Below are 21,793 nucleotides of genomic sequence, written 5' to 3'. Positions count from 1 at the left end.
GCCTACTTTACCAAATGAACACAGAGGACCCTCTCCGTTCAATGCTTTGCAACATGGAAAGCAGTAAAACATTTTCTTTATTTTCAGCCATAAGAAACTGGGGGGTTCTCTTTGCAATCAGGTGGGGGAAACGTTGGACACGATCTAGGTCCATTAAAGGGACCAAAGAAACACACAAACACACACAAATCGTCAGCCTAGAATATAAAGGTTGGCCCATCACATATGCAAGAGGAGGGGACCGGTCCCTAATTACTGGGATGACTTTGTTCTGAGAATTACCCAGGCCTCCAATTTTTAAAGGGCCCGCAGGAATATTTCTTTTTTAAAACACCCACCCACCCCACATCCTTATGAGTCAATTATCAACGGGATGGAATAGGAAGACAAGCATCCTTTGAAGCGAGGACACGCAGAGAGGAGACGGATTGCTCTCAGTCGCTCCTTGCGGCCGTTTTGTTTGGGGGGGTCTTCACCTGATGCCCATCTGCAACTCTGAGGTGCTTCACTCCCTCCGCCTACCGCTTCCCCCCAGCTCCACACCCCCAGCAGACTGGTACTCAAGCCCCTCTGATGGGCCTTGTCTCAAATTCTCAGCCGGAAGCCCCTGACTGGATCCAGCCGGCCAACAGAGGACATCAGCACCTCAAAGCCGGTCTGGAAATGGGGATCCCTCATGGATCCGACTTGGGATCCGGGACTAAGGAAGGGATTTCTTCCCACCTTACCCCGCTCTTACCTCCTAGCTAGATCCTGAAGCGGAATCTTCCAGTCTTCCCGGTGGACCTGGGTTCATCTCGTATTTTATTTTAGTCCCCGGCAACCATTTCTTGCACTCCCCAGCGCCCCCCCCCCCCAGTCTCAATTCCTGCTGGGGAAGGCATCGCATTTCTAGCAAGCTGTGCTGGCAAAAGGCGAACGATTGCCAAGGCCAGCTTGCGAAATATCTGCAAGAGAGGGGTTACAAAAATGTAGATGATAAAAAAAAGCAAAACGAAACAAAAATATTCCCCCGTCTCCATTGACAGTAAATTTGGGGATTGGGGACCAGGAAAGAAAGGAGGCTATAAGGTCAGTATTCTTGCTCCCCAGCCCCGGAGAGATCAAAGTGCCTGCGATGTCAGGTCTACCCAAATATCACTCTGTGTGTGTGTGTGTGTGTGTGTGTGTGTGTGTGTGTGAGAGAGAGAGAGAGAGAGAGAGAGAGAGAGAGAGAGAGAGAGGGAGATGGGCTCCTGAGATCGGATCTGCCCAGATCGCCTTTGCAAGATGCAGCTCTTCACGCTCCCTATAATATATAGAAACAGGACAAGCCATGCAGACGCATCATGCGGTTTAATTCCACCACAAGTGCGGTCTAGCGATACGGCCAGTTGGCCCTCCATCTAGTTCACGAGAATCTGGGTTTTCAGTCCTCCATATCTCCCCCCACCTTTTCTGCCCGCTTAGCACGCCCCCTCCTCCTTCCAAAAGGGCTACATTCCTCCCAATTGCAACCAGCACCCCCCCCCCCAGGAAAAAAAAATTCCAGAAGACGAAGAAGAAGAAGAGGGGGAAACTGACTGATGGGGATTTAAAGCAGAAGAACACAAATTAACCTTCCATTACTGCTGCGCTCAAGCATGACAAAGGGGCCGGCTGCGTGCGCGGTGACGTCTCCGTGTCCTATAGGTGCAGGCGCTGGTGAGATAGGAGCGATCGCCTCGAACCCGCTTTATTTTATTGGAGTATGGCTGGTAATAAACAGTAATATTTAATTTGTCAGAGGCCACAAATCGCTCGCGAGGCTGGGGAAGCCTGTCTCTCTCCTTGACAAGATCCTGGAAGGGCGCTACCTCCGCAGGAGATTCCCCACGAATCTTTTTGGTCTTGTTTGAACCTGGAGCAGCAGGGACAGAAATCGTCGTGGTCGTCTGCGGCGTCTTCAGGTCTGCTTCGGAGCCCTTGCATAGCTGGTTTGGGTTTCATAAGGTGAGAGATGGTCCTTTTAGCAGAGTTTTTTTTGGGGGGGTCGGTCTCTTCTATGCTGCAATGGTGAATTTTGGTGTGTGTGTGTGTGTGTGAGAGAGAGAGAGAGAGAGAGAGAGAGAGAGAATGTCGTATTGTTACTATTTTCAGGATGTCCGGTGGTTGATGATGGGACTGACCCGTGCCAAATGAACGGTCAGAATCCAGTCAGAATTGTAGCGCCCTGGATTCCCATGGATTGCAGTGGGGGCGAGATATAAACACGTAGTTTTGCCCCTCTGTCGGTATAGATGCCTCGAAACATCCTTCTCAGCGCCTCGATCGTGCCTATCGATTTTAAATATATACATATATAGATATTGTTTATTGATTTTAAAGATGGTCGTGCTTATACAGTAGATGTGTTGCATAGAGTCTAGTTTTGAGAAAGGAGCTCGTAGCTGGAGTCTCTGGAAGCAGCCTTTGGACTTGAAGTAGGTTTCAGCCGGGCCGAATATAGCTCAGGAAGGCAGGCCGTGTGCCTACGCGTGGTATTTTACTCAGTGTGCGTGCGTGTGCACCTCTATACCCATAATACACGTTCTCTGTTTGGGCTGTGATTTGGGTTGTCTTTGTTGAACGACAGCTGCTGGCCTCTGTTCTTTGTGGAACTTCGTGCACACAGTCGCCCGTGGTTTAAGTTATTTTTCCAGCTGCGGGGCTATCTGCAAGATTTGTAGGGTTTGCTGAAAGTTTGGAAGATATAAGCAAATCTCAGAAAGAGCCTCCTCTTTCAAAACTGAAGGAGGTTTGAAACATAGGCGCGCATACAAACGCACACCCGCACACCAACATAATAAAAATCCAAGGCATTTTGTATATTGAAAATGTGCTGTGGAAACAATACAGTAATCGATAATATCTATCTATCTATCTATCTATCTATCTATCTATCTATCTATCTATCTATCTATATCTATCTATCTATCTATCTATCTATCTATCTATCTATCTATCTATCTATATCTATCATCTATCATCTATCTATCTATCCATATATCTCTCCGGATATTTTTCATGAACAGAGAGGAAAGAAAGTTGGAGGTTGATTTAGTTTCTGCATCAAGCTCTAACTCGATAGGCTAAAATTCATTCCTCCAGAGTAATTCTGCCGCGAGCGGAGAAATAAAATCCCACTGATTTTCACCCGGATGTAATTAAAATATAGTCTACATAGAATCCATGGAATTTCCCCCGGACGAAACGTTGCCTGGGGTTTGGCCAAATGTTCGGGCGGTTTCTAAAATGTGCACTACATATACCAGTTTAGGATTCTCTTTCTAAGTCGTTGTTGCTGTTCTTGTGTGTTACACAAACCAACACAATATTAAGGTGGAGTTGTGGATTGTATACACACACATACGATCAATATACAATCATTTTTGCATACATATATACGCAAAACGTGAGTATTAAAAGCACAAACTCTATTATCAGGGGTACTAATCTATAATGATACCAATCTATAATGCATGATACACGAACGTATACGCACGCTTTGCAACATAATGAGTGTTAATACATGTGGTTCTGGTATATGATATTTTAACACATTAGAAGGTGAGCTGAGAAACGCATGGCAAAGTCTCTGCTTATGTGCCCGCAGAATAAAAACAAGAAGTGTGTATATTACATGCCTTACTCTCATGCTCAGGGTTTTTATTTTGCAAGGCATTATGTGGGTGCAGTATCCTGCAGCCCACGCTGCTTTTCCAAGGGATTACAAATGGGAAAGATTTGCAATCGGGTCCTAGCAAACTCCACAGAATTCCTCGCCCCTCGAGGCTTGACTGATCTCCACTTTCAGCCCCCCCAGCCCCCGCTTTTACCTCCAGCTCGAAAAGCGATCCAAGCAGATCGCGCCTTATTGGACGAGATGAACTTTCCAGCGCTAAGTTGAATCAGTGTTTGAATTGCAGCGAGGCTTACAGCGCAATCCTATGCCTGCTTCCTCAGAAGTAAGCCCCACTGACTCCAACGGGCCTTTCGCTCGCCTTGCCTAAACTGTAATGTTTACTCGGCAGGAAGCTCCACTTTGTTCCCTGAAGTTGACTTCTACCTAGGTGCGTGGCAACCTAATCCCCAATTTATCGGGGGAGAGAAAGTCCAACGGTCTGCAAATGGGGCACTCTTTGAGTTGGAGAGGCGCTGAAGCTCTCGGTAACCTCCAAATTCCATTTTAGAGAACGACATGGAATCATGCAAGAAAGCGGAGGCAGAGCTCAAAGAGTGCTAAATAAAGATCCTTTATACCAAACTCTTTTTTTTAAAAAAAAAATAGTAATAAAAAATGACCACACGTGGCTATTATCAACCTGGTACTCTTCAGATTCCAGAAAGAGCCAGGGAGGCTGTTTATCCTCGCTTTGACCTATTCAACTTTACCCTCAAAAATAATACATTTGAAAGAAAAAGAAAAGAAAGTTAAGATATAGAGAAGAGAAAGACAGATTACAAAAAATCACATCCTCAGCTCTCTTGACGGGTTGATTATTTTTAGTAAAGCCGGTTCTTGGAGCTTGTATATGTATATAGTCTCTCTCTCTCTCTCTCTCTCTCTCTCTCTCTCTCTCTCTCTCTCTCTGTCGTGTGTGTGTGTGTCCTATACATTCTTTATTTCTTTAGAAAAAGAGGGTGAGATTATTCGTAGGGAGGTGGAGGTCCTTAAAAAAAATAAACCTATGCAGTAAAAAATAATCATTGCTAGTAACAAGGAGATGACAATCAGATCAGATGTATTTATTTACACGGTGGTAGGACCCATGGCAAAATACATATGGAGGAGCAGATCCTCAAATAACCTGGGAGATCTCTCACACAGTACAACATGACAGTGGTCTTATTTCTCTCCCCATAAGAACAACCCGAAAGCTACCGCCGTGTAATTCGGTTTACAAAGTCAGCACCGCTTCCCTTTGAACAGATGCGTTTTTGTTTTTATTTTAAGAAATGATTTCCTTAGATATAATGCACGAGAGAAGTCAGGCTGGTTTGGAGACTGGAAGGCGAAGCGGAATGGTTTGTATTAGGTGTGGGTTTTTGTTTCTTTTTTTAAAAAAAGCCAACGGCTTTTCTTTTCTTTTCGAGGAAGAAAAAGGGGGAGGAAAGAGAGAAAGGGGATTTCTGAAGCTTTGAATTTTTCTTTCTGCTTAAGAAAGATGGATAGAAAGGAGGGAGGGGAGAGGAAGGAGGGGGGGAGGAGGCGAAGTGGGGAGGGAATCCAGAGAGATCCCTCCGACTGTCTTTGTGAGATTTTTTTTTCCTGTGGCCTGGGAGGGAAAAACAGGCTGGGAAAAAAGGAGAGGAAGAAGGGAGAGGGTAGGATAGGATAGGAGAAGGGGGGGGGGGAGAGAGAGAGCGAGCGAGAGAGCGCCAGCCTCCCGTTGCACCAGCGCAGCTGGTTGGCCAGAGCGAGCTGGGCGCTCGCTCGAGACGCTGCGCTCCCTTCGCCTCAACGCACTTGGTTAGAGACGCGCAGGGCTCCGTCTTCCTCAGCCGAGCTCGCTCTTTCCCGGCCTTAAAGAAGCGAACCTGCTCTTTAGGGGCTTCCTCCGCCATCGCTCCTACCCCGAACTTTTCCCTCCCAGCTCTCTTTCCGGGAATCTGTAAGCGTCCAGGGAGAGGACGGGGTTCTCGGCTGCGTGGAAGAGGAGGCGAGGACCCTTCTCATTCCTGAAGGCATCGCCCGGAGGGACTCGCTCCTCTGCGCGCTACCAGGAGTTGTGTCCGGGAGGCAGAGAAGGGACTGGACGGGTTTTCTTTCTTTGAGGGGAGGGGGAGAAGTAGGGGAAGGGGTCTTTTTCCTCCCCCCTTCGTCCTCTCTCGCCCTTCACATCATTTCATTGATGCTGCCTTGAGGAAAGGCTCGGTTTTTATTGCATTTGGAGCGGCGAGAATACGGCAAGGAGATGGCAATGGTGGCGGCGGCGGCGGCGGCAATGCTGCGTCCAGGCTGAGGGCTTTGTGAGTGAGATGCGGTGACTGCCCGGATCCGGGCAAAGCTAGAAGGTAACCAGGGCTGTTCTCGCGCTCCGGGTGCGCGATCGTGGGGGGTGGGGGCGCCCGAGGCTCAGAGAAGAGATTCGGACCTCTCGGTGTGTGGGTGACATACACACACGCACACACTGAGAGAGAGAGGGGGGGGGGAAGGAGGGAGAGAGAGAGAGAAGCGAGCCAGAAAACAAGGCCCCAGCAAGACAGCTGGGAGATGGTGTTTTGCTTTGAGGGGGAGAGATCTTCCAGTTAGTCCCTCGATCTTGCAGAGGGGGTGGCGATCCAGTTTGCAGGCACCTTGGTGTGTGTGTGTGTGTGTGTGTGTGTGTGTGTGTGTGTGTAGCGGTGCACCCCCCCCTTTCCATTTCATTCCTTCCCCGAAGCGCCTGGCCGAGCAGTTTCGGTTCCCTGCTCGGCTCGAGCTGGCTGGCTGCATTTTTCATCCAGCCGCGGCCTGGTTCTGTCAAGGCGGATTGCCTCTCTGCAACTCTCGGAGGGAGAAGCAGGAGGGTCTCATTCATATTTCTCTCTCTCCCCCCCCCCCCGTCTCTCTCTACCCGCCCGCGCCCCCCCCGCACCGCCAGCCTTCTTGGCCCAACTCTTCCACGAGAAAACCTTCTGTGCCGATTCCGAGAGCGATTTAAGGTTAGAAGAGGCGTTCCTCTCGCGCTTGTTTTCTTCACACACGCCTGATACGTTGCCACGTTTGTCTCTCCCAGTGCCCGGAGCTGGAGGGGGGGTTTTAGAGGAAATTACAGAAAATGAACAGGCAGTGATCTTGAGTCATTTGGCACCCTCCTCTCTGAGTCTAGAAATCTCTGAGGACCCTTCCTCTAATCTAGCCTCAGGCCAGCAGTTCAGTGAATTCAGCCTGACCTTGCTTTCTACCTCTGAATCACTTGCCTCCCGCTAACCCCACTTGGAACTTTAGCGTTTCCAAGGTGAGGTAGAGCAACGCCTCTGTTTCTCTAGAGCTGGGGCGCGAGCACGTCCCTTGTAATGATTCCTGCAGTCCAATTTTACCGTTGTTTATTCGGAAGTAAACCCCATAGACTTCCATGACTTTAACTCCCAAAACAGCCTGCCTAGGTTCAGCGGTTTGAAACTGGATGGTGTTGTTGTTTTTCCTATAAATCCCCCGCGAATTTAAAGCTATTTTCACACTGGGGCTAAATTCTCCTTTAAAGAAATTTTCTTAAATGCTGGTGAAAGGAGCTGATATATTAATTATTTTTATTAATTAAAAACTAACACAAAACGCTCGTTCTGGTTTCTCTAGAATTCGCGGGCTTTGTTTTGTTAAAGATGTAGGCGCGGGGAAACAGGGCAGTTGAATTATTTTAAATATCCAGTCTATGCTGTAATATTCTGGAAACTAGATTCAACATATGATATTTCCCCCCTTTATTTCTTTAAAACTAGAATGCTCTGCTCCCTTGAGTTGTACTAGCACCCCAACTTGAACTAATAGGAAATATTTCCCGTACATTTCAATTATTTTTCTTCTTCAAGCGGCTGTATTTTTGAAAGGCTGCAAACCTTTTTGATTTCGGTGGACATTTCTTAGAAAAATGTACTAAAGATTTAACTGAGGAGGGAAAAGCAGCAATGAAAAGTTAGGGGCCTATAGGTTCTAATCACTGATTCATTAGAAGACAAGACGCTTTGTGTTTCAGTTAGGTTTACTTCTAAGTAAGTAAGTGGGATCCGGACTGCAATTCTAGATACATGCTTAGCTGGGAGTAAGTTCTATTGAATTTAGTGGGGCTTGCTTTGGAGTAGAGATTTTTGTAGAGACCAGCTTGCACCGAGAGTCTTCCATTTCATTCCCGGTTACCTGGAAGGAAGCGCCAAGGAAATATCTTCCAAGTAAAATACATATATTAGGGTGTTGGTATGAGAAACTGATTTTTGATTTGCTGGAATTTCCTTCCTTCGTTATTTCTTACTGAACTTTAGGAGATGGCCTTTTAAAAAACAAAACAAAAACACGAATATTCCTCAAGACCAAAGCCGGAGGTGCATTTAATAAACGAGAACATATATGAAAATTATATAATTTCTCCTAAAAGTAAAGACAAGGCCTTGTCGTCGTCGTCATCATCAAGTAATGGCCATTTTCTTCGTAGCTTGCTATAGAGCAAATTGTACAGTCTCTAATTTTCTCATTTTATCAGAGGAAATATCCCCCTTTTCTTTGGGGGCAAAAAAGAAAGTCCACATTATTCAGTTCACATGGGTCCAGTCGTTGGCGCTTTTTAAACCTGCGAAGTATGTCGGGTTTTCATGAGGGATCTCTCCCCCTCCCCCAATATACCAGCATATTCAGTTGTAGATACGTACTGCTTTGTTTGGACGCAGAAATGAAAAATCATTGGGGGGGGGGCATGGATCGGTAATTGGCCTTTGCTGGAAATGTGCTTCCCAACTTTAGCAGTGCTGGGGGGGGGGGCTGGGGCTATTTTAGCAAGGAAATCTTGCCTGGGCCTTTTCGACATGAAATATTTCTGGGCCTTTTCTATATGAAATTGACAAACGCCTTCCAACGGAAGTCCATTGCTACGCTTCCTCGGCGACTCGACGTCTAAGGTCAATACCACTTTCTCTGTTGACCTCGCTGTCTCTGTGTGTACATAAATGTGTGCGCACGAATCTTTCTCTTTGTTTTACGCACGGGTTTATATACATATGCTTGCTTTAGGAGTACATGCAGAATATACATGTGTACACACGGAAGGTGCATATGCGTACATACCCATGCTTGTACGTGTACGTGTGTAATATTTTGGTTACTGTAGAATCTGTGTGTGTACCCAGATGTATGTATATGTATGTCTCTGTGTGCATATATTTGTGTACATATAGAATATGTGTACGTGTCAGTACACTTATGCTTTCGTGTGTGCATGTATATTTTGTGTACGTAAAGAATATGTATTTGTGCGCTAATCAACACACGTGCACACATTGTGCTTCTGCACATGTGTGAAGGGGAGGTTAGCAGACGCACTGACCCAACAAAACAAGTAGCGCAAGAATGTGTTGCAGTCTTGGACATCCTTACATGCCTTAAGCCCCACAGACTTCTCGGGTCTAGCAGCCCAGCAGCCTGAACCTGTGCAAATTTATTCAGAAATAAATCACATTCACTGGAAGGGGTCTCACTCCCCAGTAAGTATCCACGGGGTTATTGCAACCAAGGAAAGTTGTAAGAAAGCTTCATTGATCCAATATGCACACCCAATTTACACAAGGGCTTGTACACATAGGCACAGAATGCGATTGCGGTTGTGATGATTCACAGCTCCATACGCTCCATTAGCGTATGTACAACATTGTTCCTGGCACCTCACAGCTACGGGGAACAACGCTGAACTTACCTTTTTCTTGAATCTTCTGGAACTTATTTAAAAAACGAAAAACTGAGTCAATAATTTGTAAGAACCTAGTTAAATCTGATATTGCAAGTTCACTTTATTTCAGGTAATTTGTAAGTTTTCATGGCACTTTGTAAGTAATTGTCTCTTTCCCACATATTTGATAAATGGTGTAAAATTATTTTTGAACAACTGTGTGAACATTTGTGTATTAACGGCACAGGTTGCTTTTTTCTACCATTAGCGAATGTGGCATTTTACCTCGTATCATATAAGTTTTAAAAGTGTTTGTGTGTTGGGATGGCCTATGCACGGGAGATATACGCACAGCACAGACACGTTTCTGTCTGTCTGTAAGACTGGGAACCTGTCGATGTGAAAAGAAGGGAGACAGCAGGGATCCCCAAACAAGCCTCTCTTCTGGGGCCTGGTCTTTGAAGCGGGGGCAGGCGTAGGCCTTTGAGGAACGCGGGTATAACCGGCCTTGAATTGGCAGCCGTGGACCTTCTCTCTCTCGGCCTATCCGCCCATCATTCGGTCTCCCTCGCTCCAGGGCAGGGCCGGATTTAGGTTTGATGAGGCCCTAAGCTACTGAAGGCAATGGGGCCCTTTATATGTCCAGCTGTCCTTTGTCAACAACAAATTGTCGCCGTTTTTTGTGTTGAATATATGCTATATGGTAATTTATGGACCTAATAGGTATCTAAAGCCATTCGCACATAACAAAATATGTATTTTATCAAAGTGCATCCAGTTTTTTGGGGGCCCCCAAGAGAGTGTGGCCCTAAGCTATAGTTTGTTTGGCTTATAAATCCAGCACTGTTGCAGTGGCAAAGAGGGGACGCGACCGTGGGTCTCTTCTCGTTCTCTCCACCACCGCCAAGACTCACCACTCTCCTCTCTCTCTCTCTCTCTCTCTCTCTCTCTCTCTCTCTCTCTCTCTCTCTCGCTCTTGTACAGGAGTGGGGCGGGGGGGCTCAGCAGCCTAGAACATGGCGGATGCCGAAGAAGGCTTCGGGCTCCCAGCCACGCCGGTCGACTCAGACACGAAGGAGCTAGCGAGCGACGGGAAGCCGGAGAGTCAGCTGGGCGCCAGCAGCAAGCAACCTTCCTCGCCCCAGGCCGCCTTCACCCAACAGGTAAGCCGCCGCACTGGGCAGAAATGGGGGGAGACCGGGGGTGGGAATGCTAGGGGAAAGTGGGAACGAATGAGAGACAATCCCATTGCGCCTCCTCTGTTCTTTTAATTCATAATAATAATAATAATGGGTTGTGTATCCAAGGACAGTCCTACTCAGAGTAAGCCCATTAAAATCAGTAAATACAGTATGACGAGGGGGGGGGGGTCACTTCATTAGGTCTTCTTTGAGTAGGGCTAAGGTTTGATGAATGATAATAACAGGTTAGGTTGCAGTCGTAACCCCACTTACCTGGGAGTAGGCCCCATTTAATTCAAATGAGTTACTTCTGAGTAGACGTGGTTAAAACTGCGCTGAAAGGTAGTTTCATTTCATTTATTTATTATTCAGTGTCAATCCCACCTGTAAGGTTACAGTTGGAGAAAGATAATACAATGGAATAAGACAAATATAAACACCTCCACCCCCAAAATCACATACAATGAAATATATATTTGGAGAGATGGAGTCTGGAATGCGCTGATTCTGCTATGCAGAAAGGCGAGCACGGCTATTGACTGAGGGAGACCGTCCTTCGCAAGCAGGAAAATTTGGGGGTACCGTTAAAGGACGGGAAAAATATTCGTATTTGTAATGCCCATTCGGATTGATTTCCTGGCTCCCGCCTCAAATACCGTTTGTAGCAGACCTGGTTATGTAAGTCAGCCGGGCAGTCCGCGTCAATCGATCTCGGAATAAACTGCCACCGCCAGATACTTGCTCACAACCACAATAACCAAGGTCGCTTTGGATAGATTGCGCGGGCAGTAAAATGCAAATACATACGCAGGCGCGCTGCGTCCCACTCTTTCCTCACTGCGAGGGCGGCGTAAACGCCGCAGAAAAGGAAGTCGAAAGGGAACTGGGAATGAACCCGGTTTAAATGATCGTGAGGACGCTCCCCGAGATATACGTGTGTGGCGCTCGCACCGGCGAGATCCGCACGCGAATAAAGAATTAAGTACATTTATTTGCACCCAAACACCAGAGGTTGGAAGGAGAGATGTTTAGAAAATAAAAAAATTTAAAAGTTCGCGTGTGTAGGGAGTGCCTGAGCGTGCAATACATTTACGACCGCGAGGTTTCCAGCCTTGATCCTTCGGGCTGGGTCTTTCTCTCGTCGTCCCAACATCTGGTTTCTCGAAATCGACCCTCCCTCTCCCTCAAGCCCATTACTGCATATATATGTGCAGTATGCTCTTGGCTTGGCCAGGAGGACTTGAAATCTACCCTTGCTACGGCTGCTTCTAGCGAGTTGCTTCGCTGCCGTTTGTGAGGGGAGCGAGTCTTTGGTTTAGGATCTTAAAAAAAAACAACACGCATCCGGATCACGACGCAGAAGCGACCCCCGCGAAATGGGGTGTGCTCTTTTATTTATATTTAGGTTATTTTGTTTTTTTTAAAAACGATTTCTCTTTTAGGCATCACAAAACTGGGAAATCAGCATGGCTGCCTCATTCTCATTCTCTCCCTCCCTTCCACGTTATACATTTTAAAGCATGTCCCTCCGCTCCCAAAGGGAATTGTAGTTCACCCCAAAGGGAATTGTAGTTCACTCACTCGCAGACCTACAGGTCTCAGAACCCACAACAAACTGCAGCTCCCAGGATTCTTTGGAGGGGAGTGTGCTTTAAATGTACAGTGGCCTAATCTCTTAGGTCAAAGCAAGCCTCGTTAAGTACCATGGATGGCGCCCACCCCATTCCTACCGTGTTCAGTAGGGCTTACTCGTAGGTAAATGCGCGTATGCGGAGTCCCCGTGTTTACAAGTTAATGGCCAGTTTTTAAACACAAAAATTATGGGAGGGAAGGAGACTGGAAAGATTTCTGTGTAAACGGCATTGAGAACTTTTGCTGTTGGAAAAGTTCTGTATAGTACTGTATAAACATATTCCAAATAAAGAAATGACCCCGGTCGAGGTTCTAGGCACTTTTAAGGAGCGATCCTATCAGGAGTTCGGTGGGGCTTACTCGAGATCAAGTGGGTGTAGGATTGCAGTCTTTCTCAAGCGTTCGCCTCCTCGAACTAGTTTGGACTTACTTCTGAATAAATATGCGTAGGATCGCATTGTCGAGCTCTCCCGGCTTGTGATAGGGAATAAGCCAACGTTCCATTTGTCGAAACGATCCATCAGCACGAAGCTGATGCTCAGCACGGCTGCAACGGTCCAATCGGTTAATCAACTAAAGTGTAGGTTGATTAATCTGCTATTAATCGGCCGGGTCAAATTTTGAACGGTGGGCTCGAGAGCTAAGGGGAACCCTATCCCCTTCTCTCTTGTTTGGGAGGTCCAGTGTGCCAGGGAAACAAGGCTGATGGGCCAGGGGGCGGGGAAGACACTCTTGCAGGGCAATGCATGCAGGCACGCTCAGAAGTAAATCCCATTGATTCCAATGGGCCTCATAGGATTGCAGTTTTCGAGTTGAACTTTTGCTTCCTAAATGTTACATTTAACCCCCACCTTCGGTAAATCCCCAAATGCATTTCCGCTGTACCCCTCGGAAATGAGGAACCCAGGAGCGGCGCAGTCCTTTTGCACACTTACTAGGGAGTAAGTCCAGTTGAACAAAGAAAGTTTCTCCCGAGTAAACAGGGCTGCGGTCCTAGGCACTGGGTGGGATTCTCCTCTCTGTTGCTTTCCGCGGGCTTAGGCGTGCTCAGCTTTCAACAGGATCGCAATTTTTCAGCAAGGCAATCCTAAATGTGACTACTCAGAAGGAAAACCCCATTGAATTTAATGGGACTTATTCCCACGGATATGTGCATAGGATTGTAGTTTAATGGTGTTTTCAATTAAACTGCCTTGGAACCGCCTGGTGAAGGGCGGGTAAGGAAAGACAGACAAACTGGTTGAACACTGCCCTTAATGACTCGGACATATTATTATAATTATCCTTATTTTTTGGGTAGAGATGCAGATATGTAGATGAAGCTGTATCTGGGTAATGGAAATAATAAAATAGCGTGGATGATTATGACAACAGGCGTGTACGTACATAAGAAAGCCGCGGAGGCGAGTGCGTATTTACGCATTTGGACGTCTCAACCCAATGCACTTTCAACGTGACCTCTACCGAGTTGGCCTCGTTTCCCAGAACCTGAACCAGAAACGCAGTAGGATAGTGCCATGTAATCTCAGAGCCAGTGTGGGGTAGCGGTTAGAGCGTTGGACCAGGACCTGGGAGACGCGAGTTCAAATCCCCCGCTCAGCCCTGTGACGTTCACTTGGGTGACCTTGGGCGCAGCAGCCCGACGTACCTCACAGGGTTGCTGTGGGGATAAAATGTGGAGGGGGGCGGAAATCACGCAGGCCGCACTGAGCTGGGGTGGGGTGGTGGTGAGGGGGAATATAAATGCAACCAATAAAGGAAACTCTGGAAGGACGTAGGGATGGGCCCGTAAGTGACTGCAAGGCAGAGATAACCTCCTTCCCAGGGGTCAGCTTTTCATCCTCCTCCTCCTCACCCCTCCTTTTTCTCTGCTCTCTCTTCCCCCATCCCACCCCGCTGCTTTTTTTCTCAGGAAAACCTTCCTCGCCTCCGATCCTATTATAGCGCCTGCTATTTTGATGCTCTTGGCTCGGAGCCTATCAGGCCGGCTCCTATCAGAAAAGTTCCAAGCGGCTCTCATGGCCGCTGGCGCTGGGCAGATCTCCGGCCTGGAGCGGCGAAGCGTCTTTGAACATGAGCCGGACTGTCCCGTCTCTCGCTCATACCCTCCCTCCCTCCCTCCTCCCCCTCCCGCCTCGCCATTTCGGGAGATAAAAACCACAAGCCTAGTTTAGGCAAGCCTCTATTCACTGAGAAGGGATAACAGCCGTCGTGGAGTGCAGCCAAGTCCGCTAGCACTCTCTCTTTCTCTCGCTCTGGAGGTCGTTTCACACGTTACACAGTCAGAAACTCGGGTTTGCCACCGAGGAGGTACTCTCAGCAGGAGCCACAGCCAACCCCGTCTCCTGGCCGCGTGTGCCTGGAAGAAGCACGCGTCTCTCCCCCGTTTCCACGTTCACTGTTGGCATTTTAGGAACACCCGTGTAACCCGAGCCTATGCGTATACTAGGGAACAAGCCACCTTGAAACCAGTGGGATTTGCTCCCAAATCAATCGAAGTTTATCATCATCATCATCATCATCAGTAAAGCGGTGGGGGATATACACTTAAAAAGGTGTGGCGTGAAAAAGACATGCCATCAGCTATCGATGGGCTCGGGAATAAACACCCTTGATATCCCCGTGATTTGGGGAACGGGTACGTCACATTGCATGCTGAAGATCCCGGGTTCGATTCTCAGCCTCTCCAGATAGGGACTGGGATGTCTCCTGCCTGGAAACCTAGATATCTGCTTCTAGTCAGGGTAGACAACACTGAGATAGATGGACTGCTGGTCTGATTCAGTCTAAGGCGCCTTCCCGCGTTCTCACCTGCCTCTGCTGCATAATGATTTGCCTGTTGCCATTTGCTCTCCTTTCCAGGGCATGGAGGGAATCAAAGTGTTCTTACACGAGCGAGAATTATGGCTCAAATTTCATGACGTGGGGACCGAAATGATTATAACCAAAGCTGGAAGGTAAGAATCCAGATATTTCTCTTTTTGGGGGATCAGAATGTGGGCGATGGAGCTGGTGGGGAAAGACTCATTATCACTAGATGTGTGCGTGTGTCATGTGCGTAGCCAATATTTTTTTTTTTTTTGGGGGGGGCAGACTTTATAATGGGGTGGTGGGGTGGTAGAAGCGAGTTATCTGCGATGCAGTTGGTCAGTTACTTAAGTATTTTTATTTATTAACTTGACGCCCATGGTGTGTATTTTAAATTTATTCTCTATATCCTCTTGCCTTTGTGGTTTTCCACCGAGGTTGCGTATTGTAGTCTTACCACAATGTTGTAAGCCGCCTCGAGGGTTTTTCTTTTGGTCAAAAGGCGGGGTATGGATATTTTTTAGGTAAGTTAATGGCTCTGTGGAGAAATAAATAAATGAAATTTCGGCCTGCTTCCCTAAAAGACGAAGAAACACGATTCATTTGCAGGGCTGTGTGTGTCCTCGGAGGGAGGGGGAGTTCCTTTGCGAACCCCATTGAAATGAAAAGAAGCATTTCCGGGTGAGTTATAGGAGCCCGGACGTTCCTTGAAGGTTTCTGGCCAGTGAAAAATACGCGGATCTGATGTCGCATAAAATGCAATATCAGGAGTGACACCGGAGCTCTCGGAATAGATTTCCTGGCAGGAATATTTCGAAGAATTGATCTTAAGGTTTGTGGATGCGATAATTAGGGCGATGCGAGCACTATATAGAAGGCAGGCGAGTTTGGCCAACGTCAAGCACATCTTGGGTTGCAATGCCTGGCCCGTTTACTTGGGAGTAAGTCCTAATGAACGTAGTGAGGTTGACTTCTGAGTAGACGGGGGTGCATAGAACAGACTGGGGCTGGAGAGTTCTCTTCTGGAAAGTGTTTGGCTTTGATCCACCGGGTGGTGGTGGGGAAATGAGAAGTTTTGTTTCTCCTGAGATTGTCCCCCCCCCCTTTTAAAACAAGTTTAGGTGCTGCAGCAACTCTTCCAGTTATTTTCGCAGGGTAACCATTGCAATAATCGAGACAAAATGAAACCATTTAAAGGCCCACCACTTTCGGTGGCACAATCTTGACCATGTCAATTCAGAAGTACGTCCTACTCTGAGTAGATCCACAGAAATGAATAAACTTAGGTTAGTCATTTCCCTCTGAATAGGACTTAGTGTTTCAACCCAAAGTGTTTCCCCTTTTCTTAATGTGTTTGTGTGTGTGTCATAAAAGCATAAACAACTTCACTCAAGCTTGCTCTGGTTTTGTTAATTAGTTATTTATGTTGGGACAGGTGAATGTTTGAAATTAGCACAGTGAATACTATGTATACCATTAGACTGCGATTCTGCGCGCAATTACTTGCGAGTAAGTTCCACAGAACTTCCGAGTAAACATGCATAGGATCGTACTACGGGGTTCCATTGCGCTTCTCAGTTTTGCGCCCGCGTTATAGACACAGTAAGAGATTTGACATATTATATATATGCGCAAATCTAGAACCAATGACATCAAAACAATCAGATCTGAACAGGGTCCTTCATAAACTATTTGGCCTCCTCACCTCTATATTTATTATGGTATAACTTGGAAGCGCTATCTCTACCTCTCTGTGTTGAGGAATAAACTGTGTTCTGATCCCGCCTCCAATTATGGTGTTCCCAAAACACTCTCCACCACAAGCGCTGGAGGTTATGCTTTAAGGTTCAATTTTTACTCCAGCTTTGAAATTAGTCCTGTTGAAATGAATGGCAGGGTCTGACTGGAAGATTCTGCGTTTGAGGAGTTTAGGATTTGCTGCAATTTATTCTGTTTCCGTTTCAGAACACAATGTTGCTTCTCCCCCTCCCCCTTGTATAAACATATTATATTATATTATATTATATTATATTATATTATATTATATTATATTATATTATATTATATTATATTATATTATATTATATTATATTATATTATATTATTATATTATATTATATTATATTATATTATATTATATTATATTATATTATATTATATATGACTGCTATAAGAATGCTTTAGAATTAAGATGGATAACTATAATCACTATTGGTTACTAGCCACCCTGGCTATGTTGTACCTCCACCGCTAGAGGCAGTATGCTCCAGGTACTAGTTTCTGGAAACGATAGGCGGGGAGAGTACTGTTGCGCTCAGATCCTGCATGTAAGCTCCCCATGGGCGTCTTGCTTCCCCCTGTTATAATTTATTACATTTTCAAAAAAATCCCATATACATTCCAATACATAATATTTTTTTCTGTTGTTTTGCCGACTTCCCACCCCATTTTCCATTATGTTTTTTTTATTGCTCCCCCTTGCTGCACCCTATCAACTCTCTCTTATATCATAACAACAACGCAATAATCTTTAATTCCTTCTGTTGCTCATAGTTCAAATCCTGCTTGCAAATTCATCATACTATAATATTTCTTTTAAAAGTCCGAAAAAAGGCTTCCATTCTTCCAAAAAACAGTTACCATTAGGTTCTCTTATTTTAGCTGTTAACTTTGCTAATTCCATGTTGTCCATCACTTTACTTATCCATTCTTCTTGGGCGGGAACTTTTTCCTTCCAAATTTGTGCATAGAGGATCCTGGCTGCTGCTGGTTGTATTTTTTATGTTGTGAACTGCCCTGTGATCTTCGGATGAATGCAATTTTAATAAATAAATAAATAAATAAATAAAGTAATAGATAGGCCATTGCCTGATCCACTAGGATTCTTCATACATTCTTACGTATAAGCATTCATTAGCGAATGGAGCATTGATTAGTTCACATCCGTTGCATCAGCCGCAGGAGGAAGAAGAGAGCAAAGTTCTGCTGCAGTTTTGATGACACTGCTGCCACTCACTTCTAAGTTTTGAGGATGCAAAGAACTGCTTAGTGGCACAAACAGTTTGTCTTAGCAAACAGGATTTTCAGGCACCCCTCCCTGCTTTTTATACACAATGACTGCCACTGGTTCCCCACTGCCTTAGCATGTCCATTTAAATTTCCATCTCAAAAGCAGTTCAGGAACATAGGAAGTGGTCCTCTATTGAATCAAACCCTTGGTCCACCAAGCTCTGTATTTTCTACATGGGTAGGAAATGATTCAATTCAAGATGTCAGGTGGGGGACATTCCAGATCCTACCTGGAGATGCTGGGGATTGAACCTGGGACCTTTTGGATGCAAGGTAAATGCTCTACCACTAAGCTACAGCCCTTATCCATGTGGGCTGCACCGTGTGGTGCAGTGTATAAGCCTTTGTGGAGGAGAAGCAGAGTCTAAGGAACTCTTATACCTGTCTACCTGGAAGTAAATCTGATTTGGTTCAGTTGGACTCACTTCCAGGTACAGGATTGCAGCCTTTGGTTCCTTCCATTTCTAGATTTATTGTTAATTGGATACTGGCCTAGAATTGAAATAGAAAAAAGAGACAATTATACAGTTTCAAACAAGTTTATTCCTGTGGTTCTTTTGGAGGTACCTTACAGACAAGTTGTGTTGTGTTGTGTGTGTATATGGGGATTATTGGGTTGTTGTTTTTATTTTGATTATGTAATTTGTGGTTTTGCATTTTGATTTTGTTCTGTGAACAGCCCTGAGACCTCCAGGTATAGGACAGTATATAAATTCAGTTAATAATAATAATAATAATAATAATAATAACAACAACAACAACAACAACAACAACAACAACAAGTACTCATATATACTCAATGTCATGTATGTATAATGCATATAATTGTTATGCAGTGAAGTATATTTTATAGAAATAGTTTATATATGCAAATGTACATGCACACATGCAAACATATAATTATATCCATAGGTCTGTTGCAGCAAGAGTCTTAAAGACATTTAAATTTAAAAAGGAAGAGCGTTTATAAAGTATGTTTTAGAAGTGTGATTTTATTCAGTAAAATTTTGGATGCCACAGAAGTGTTTTAAAGTCTCTTGCTTGTGTGGATTGATATTGTAATAGATCTGTGGTGCTAAGACGTTTAAGTATAGTAAATGTTAGGATTTAATTAGAACTTGTATGCTATAACTCGGATATGTTATAAGGCAGTCTCAATGTGTATTAGAAAGGAAGTTATGGAAGGGGGTTGAGGTGTTTAAATTGTGCTTATGTTTAAAGACTGTGCTTGGACTTTGAGAATGTAATCATGATCCATGCGCATTGGAATGTGTGTTCCTACTTCTGAGCACCAGCAATTAGCGTGTGAAGAGTTAATTAACCTATGTAAATGTCCTAGGGATGCGGGTGGCGCTGTGGGTTAAACCACAGAGCCTAGGACTTGCCGATCAGAAGGTCGGCGGTTCAAATCCCCGTGATGGGGTGAGCTCCCATTGCTTGGTCCCTGCTCCTGCCAACCGAGCAGTTTGAAAGCATGTCAAAGTGCAAGTAGATAAATAGGTACCGCTCCAGCGGGAAGGTAAATGGCGTTTCCATGCGCTGCTCTGGTTCGTCAGAAGTGGCTTAGTCATGCTGGCCACATGACCCAGAAGCTGTACGCTGGCTCTCTTGGCTAATAAAGTGAGATGAGCACTGCAACCCCAGAGTTGGTCACAACTGGACCTAATGGTCAGGGGTCCCTTTACCTTAAATGTCCTAAGTGTGTACCAGTCTTTAACTGTAGTCAATCAACAAGTGCTGATGGTCAGGAGAACTCCTTTGTTAGTTGACACCTGAGGGGGTTAATCATTAGTATTTCAAAGCATCAAAAGAACTGACCATTAGAATGCAATAATAATAAAGGAATAAAGGAGGCTTAGTGTTTAGGAGCAGCAGAATGATGAGATGCCTTAGACTGGAGTGCCCCACTGCAGTGGGGAGAAAACCGCTCTTGAGATGACCATGCTGTAAGAACTGGACTCCCTCCATGCAGACTAAAGGAGTAAATATGTGAATGTATAGTATTTCTTAAAGCTGTGACAGTCTCTGTCATGTCTTCAATTCTCCAAAGGAGCCCAATGGGCTCTTGCCTCTGCTTGGCAGAGAGAGGGGCAGGCACCCAACTTTTGTAAACAATATAAACATAACTGTTAATCTCGGGGTCGTGGGTTCGAGTCCCACATTGGGTGAAAGATTCTTGCATTGTAGGGGGTTGAACTAGTTGACCCCTGTGGTCCCTTCCAACTCTACAAATCTATGTTTCTGTGAATCTGTTAGTCTTTAATGCTTAACAAGACTTCTTGTTGTTTTCCACGTAGTTTTTTAAAAGTTATTTTTACAGCACTACACTTACAAAATACAATTGCAAATACAATTGCAGAGCAGCTTACAGAAATCAGTAGTAAGACAGGCATGCAATCTGAAAGACACAACACACAAGGAAAAATGGAGAGAGACGAAGGAAGAAAAAAACAAACAAGCTCCACCAGTAGCTCTTAAAATTCCAGTCCTCCTCCTCCTCCTGCTCCCCAACTGCTAAGGAGGACATCTGTCTAAACCCCTGAGAATTGCTGCCAGTTAGTGTGTTGACAATAATGAGCTAGATGGGCCAATGGTCTTACTCATAATAAGGCAGCTTCCTATGTCTTAGGGACATGGCCGTAGCTTAGTGGTAGAGCATCTGCTTTATGTGCAGAAGGTCCCAGGTTCGATCCCTGGGACCTCCTGTAGGTTTAAGGACACCTGCCTGGAACGCTTGAGAGTTGCTGCCAGTCAGTGGGTGTAGATAATGCTGAGCTAGATGACCAATAACCCAACTTGGTAAAAAGCAGTTTCCTGTCCTCCTACCCTTCCTTGTGAGTTGCATTGCCTTGTAAGGACCACCCAGAGACCTTCATGTTGAACACTCTGAACCAGGGATTGGGAAGCTAGGGCTCCAATTCCCACCAAGTCCAGCCAGCATGGCCAGTGGTCATTTTATAGCCCAGCAACATCTTGGAGGCCACAAGCTCCCCACCTCTGATCGCTCTTTGTTCTATTTTGGAAACTGTATGATAGCATTTTGTTTTCACTCGGTTTTGCTTTGGGCTCTTTCAATTACTTTGCGACTTTTACTCGGGATTTAGAAGTGCTGCATTCTGGTTGGAGAGTGCTATAGATTACATAGATGCAAGGGTGAGAAATTATTTAAAGGCGTCAGATATTGGATGACTTCTTTTGAAAAAAGAGAGGGAGGAAGCAGAAAGGAGAGATTGGAATCTTAAGCAAATTCATTTGAAGTAAGCCAACCTGGAAGTAGCAGGGTATACTTCTGAGTAAATGCTTAAGATTGCAGCTGTAAGGGGTGGATCATACCCCTTAATGATAACAGGACCTCATATGAAACGTTTACTTTCTGGTTCTCAATCTTGGTTATACTATGAAAGAATGTAATCGCAATTTGTTCCAGAACAAATGTTTTCAGATCAATGCATCTGTCCGCTAATATTTACATGTCTTTTTCTTTCCTTCTTAGGCGCATGTTCCCCAGCTACAAGGTGAAAGTGACGGGACTCAACCCCAAAACAAAGTACATCCTGTTAATGGATATTGTCCCCTCTGATGACCACAGATACAAATTTGCAGATAATAAATGGTATGCAGCCTAATTCTGTTTTGGAGATAGGGCAAAAACCATGCAAGATTAAAGGGTTGGGGGAAAAAATCTATCCAGAGCAAAGTCAAAAGAGGCAATTGCTCTTTGGTGTGGCGTGGGATACCCTGCTCCTTGGA

The 21,793-nt window shown here is 45.4% G+C and overlaps 1 protein-coding gene and 1 non-coding gene across 4 annotated transcripts in view; both read left to right on the top strand.

The window, feature by feature from the left end:
- The window catches only part of TBX5 (T-box transcription factor 5), a 103,266-nt gene that overhangs the window by 47,712 nt on the left and 33,761 nt on the right, over positions 1-21,793 (top strand). Inside the window, exons 1-4 of one of the 3 annotated variants that reach the window (XM_028709724.2) lie at positions 1,672-1,971; positions 10,338-10,516; positions 15,029-15,123; positions 21,537-21,656. In XM_028709724.2, coding sequence (XP_028565557.2) covers positions 10,370-10,516; positions 15,029-15,123; positions 21,537-21,656 — 362 coding nt within the window. In that variant the 5' untranslated portion in view covers positions 1,672-1,971; positions 10,338-10,369. Of the gene's footprint in view, positions 1-1,671; positions 1,972-5,396; positions 6,016-10,337; positions 10,517-15,028; positions 15,124-21,536; positions 21,657-21,793 lie in introns of those variants that run through there. The other 2 variants (XM_028709723.2, XM_028709725.2) reach the window with 2 other exon arrangements.
- TRNAI-UAU (transfer RNA isoleucine (anticodon UAU)) lies at positions 20,679-20,748 on the top strand. The gene has a single exon. It is a non-coding gene; the product is annotated as a tRNA-Ile (tRNA).

Source organism: Podarcis muralis, chromosome 16 (assembly GCF_964188315.1).
Source record: "Podarcis muralis chromosome 16, rPodMur119.hap1.1, whole genome shotgun sequence".
Taxonomy (NCBI): Eukaryota; Metazoa; Chordata; class Lepidosauria; order Squamata; family Lacertidae; genus Podarcis; species Podarcis muralis.
This window is presented reverse-complemented; position numbering and strand designations above follow the sequence as displayed.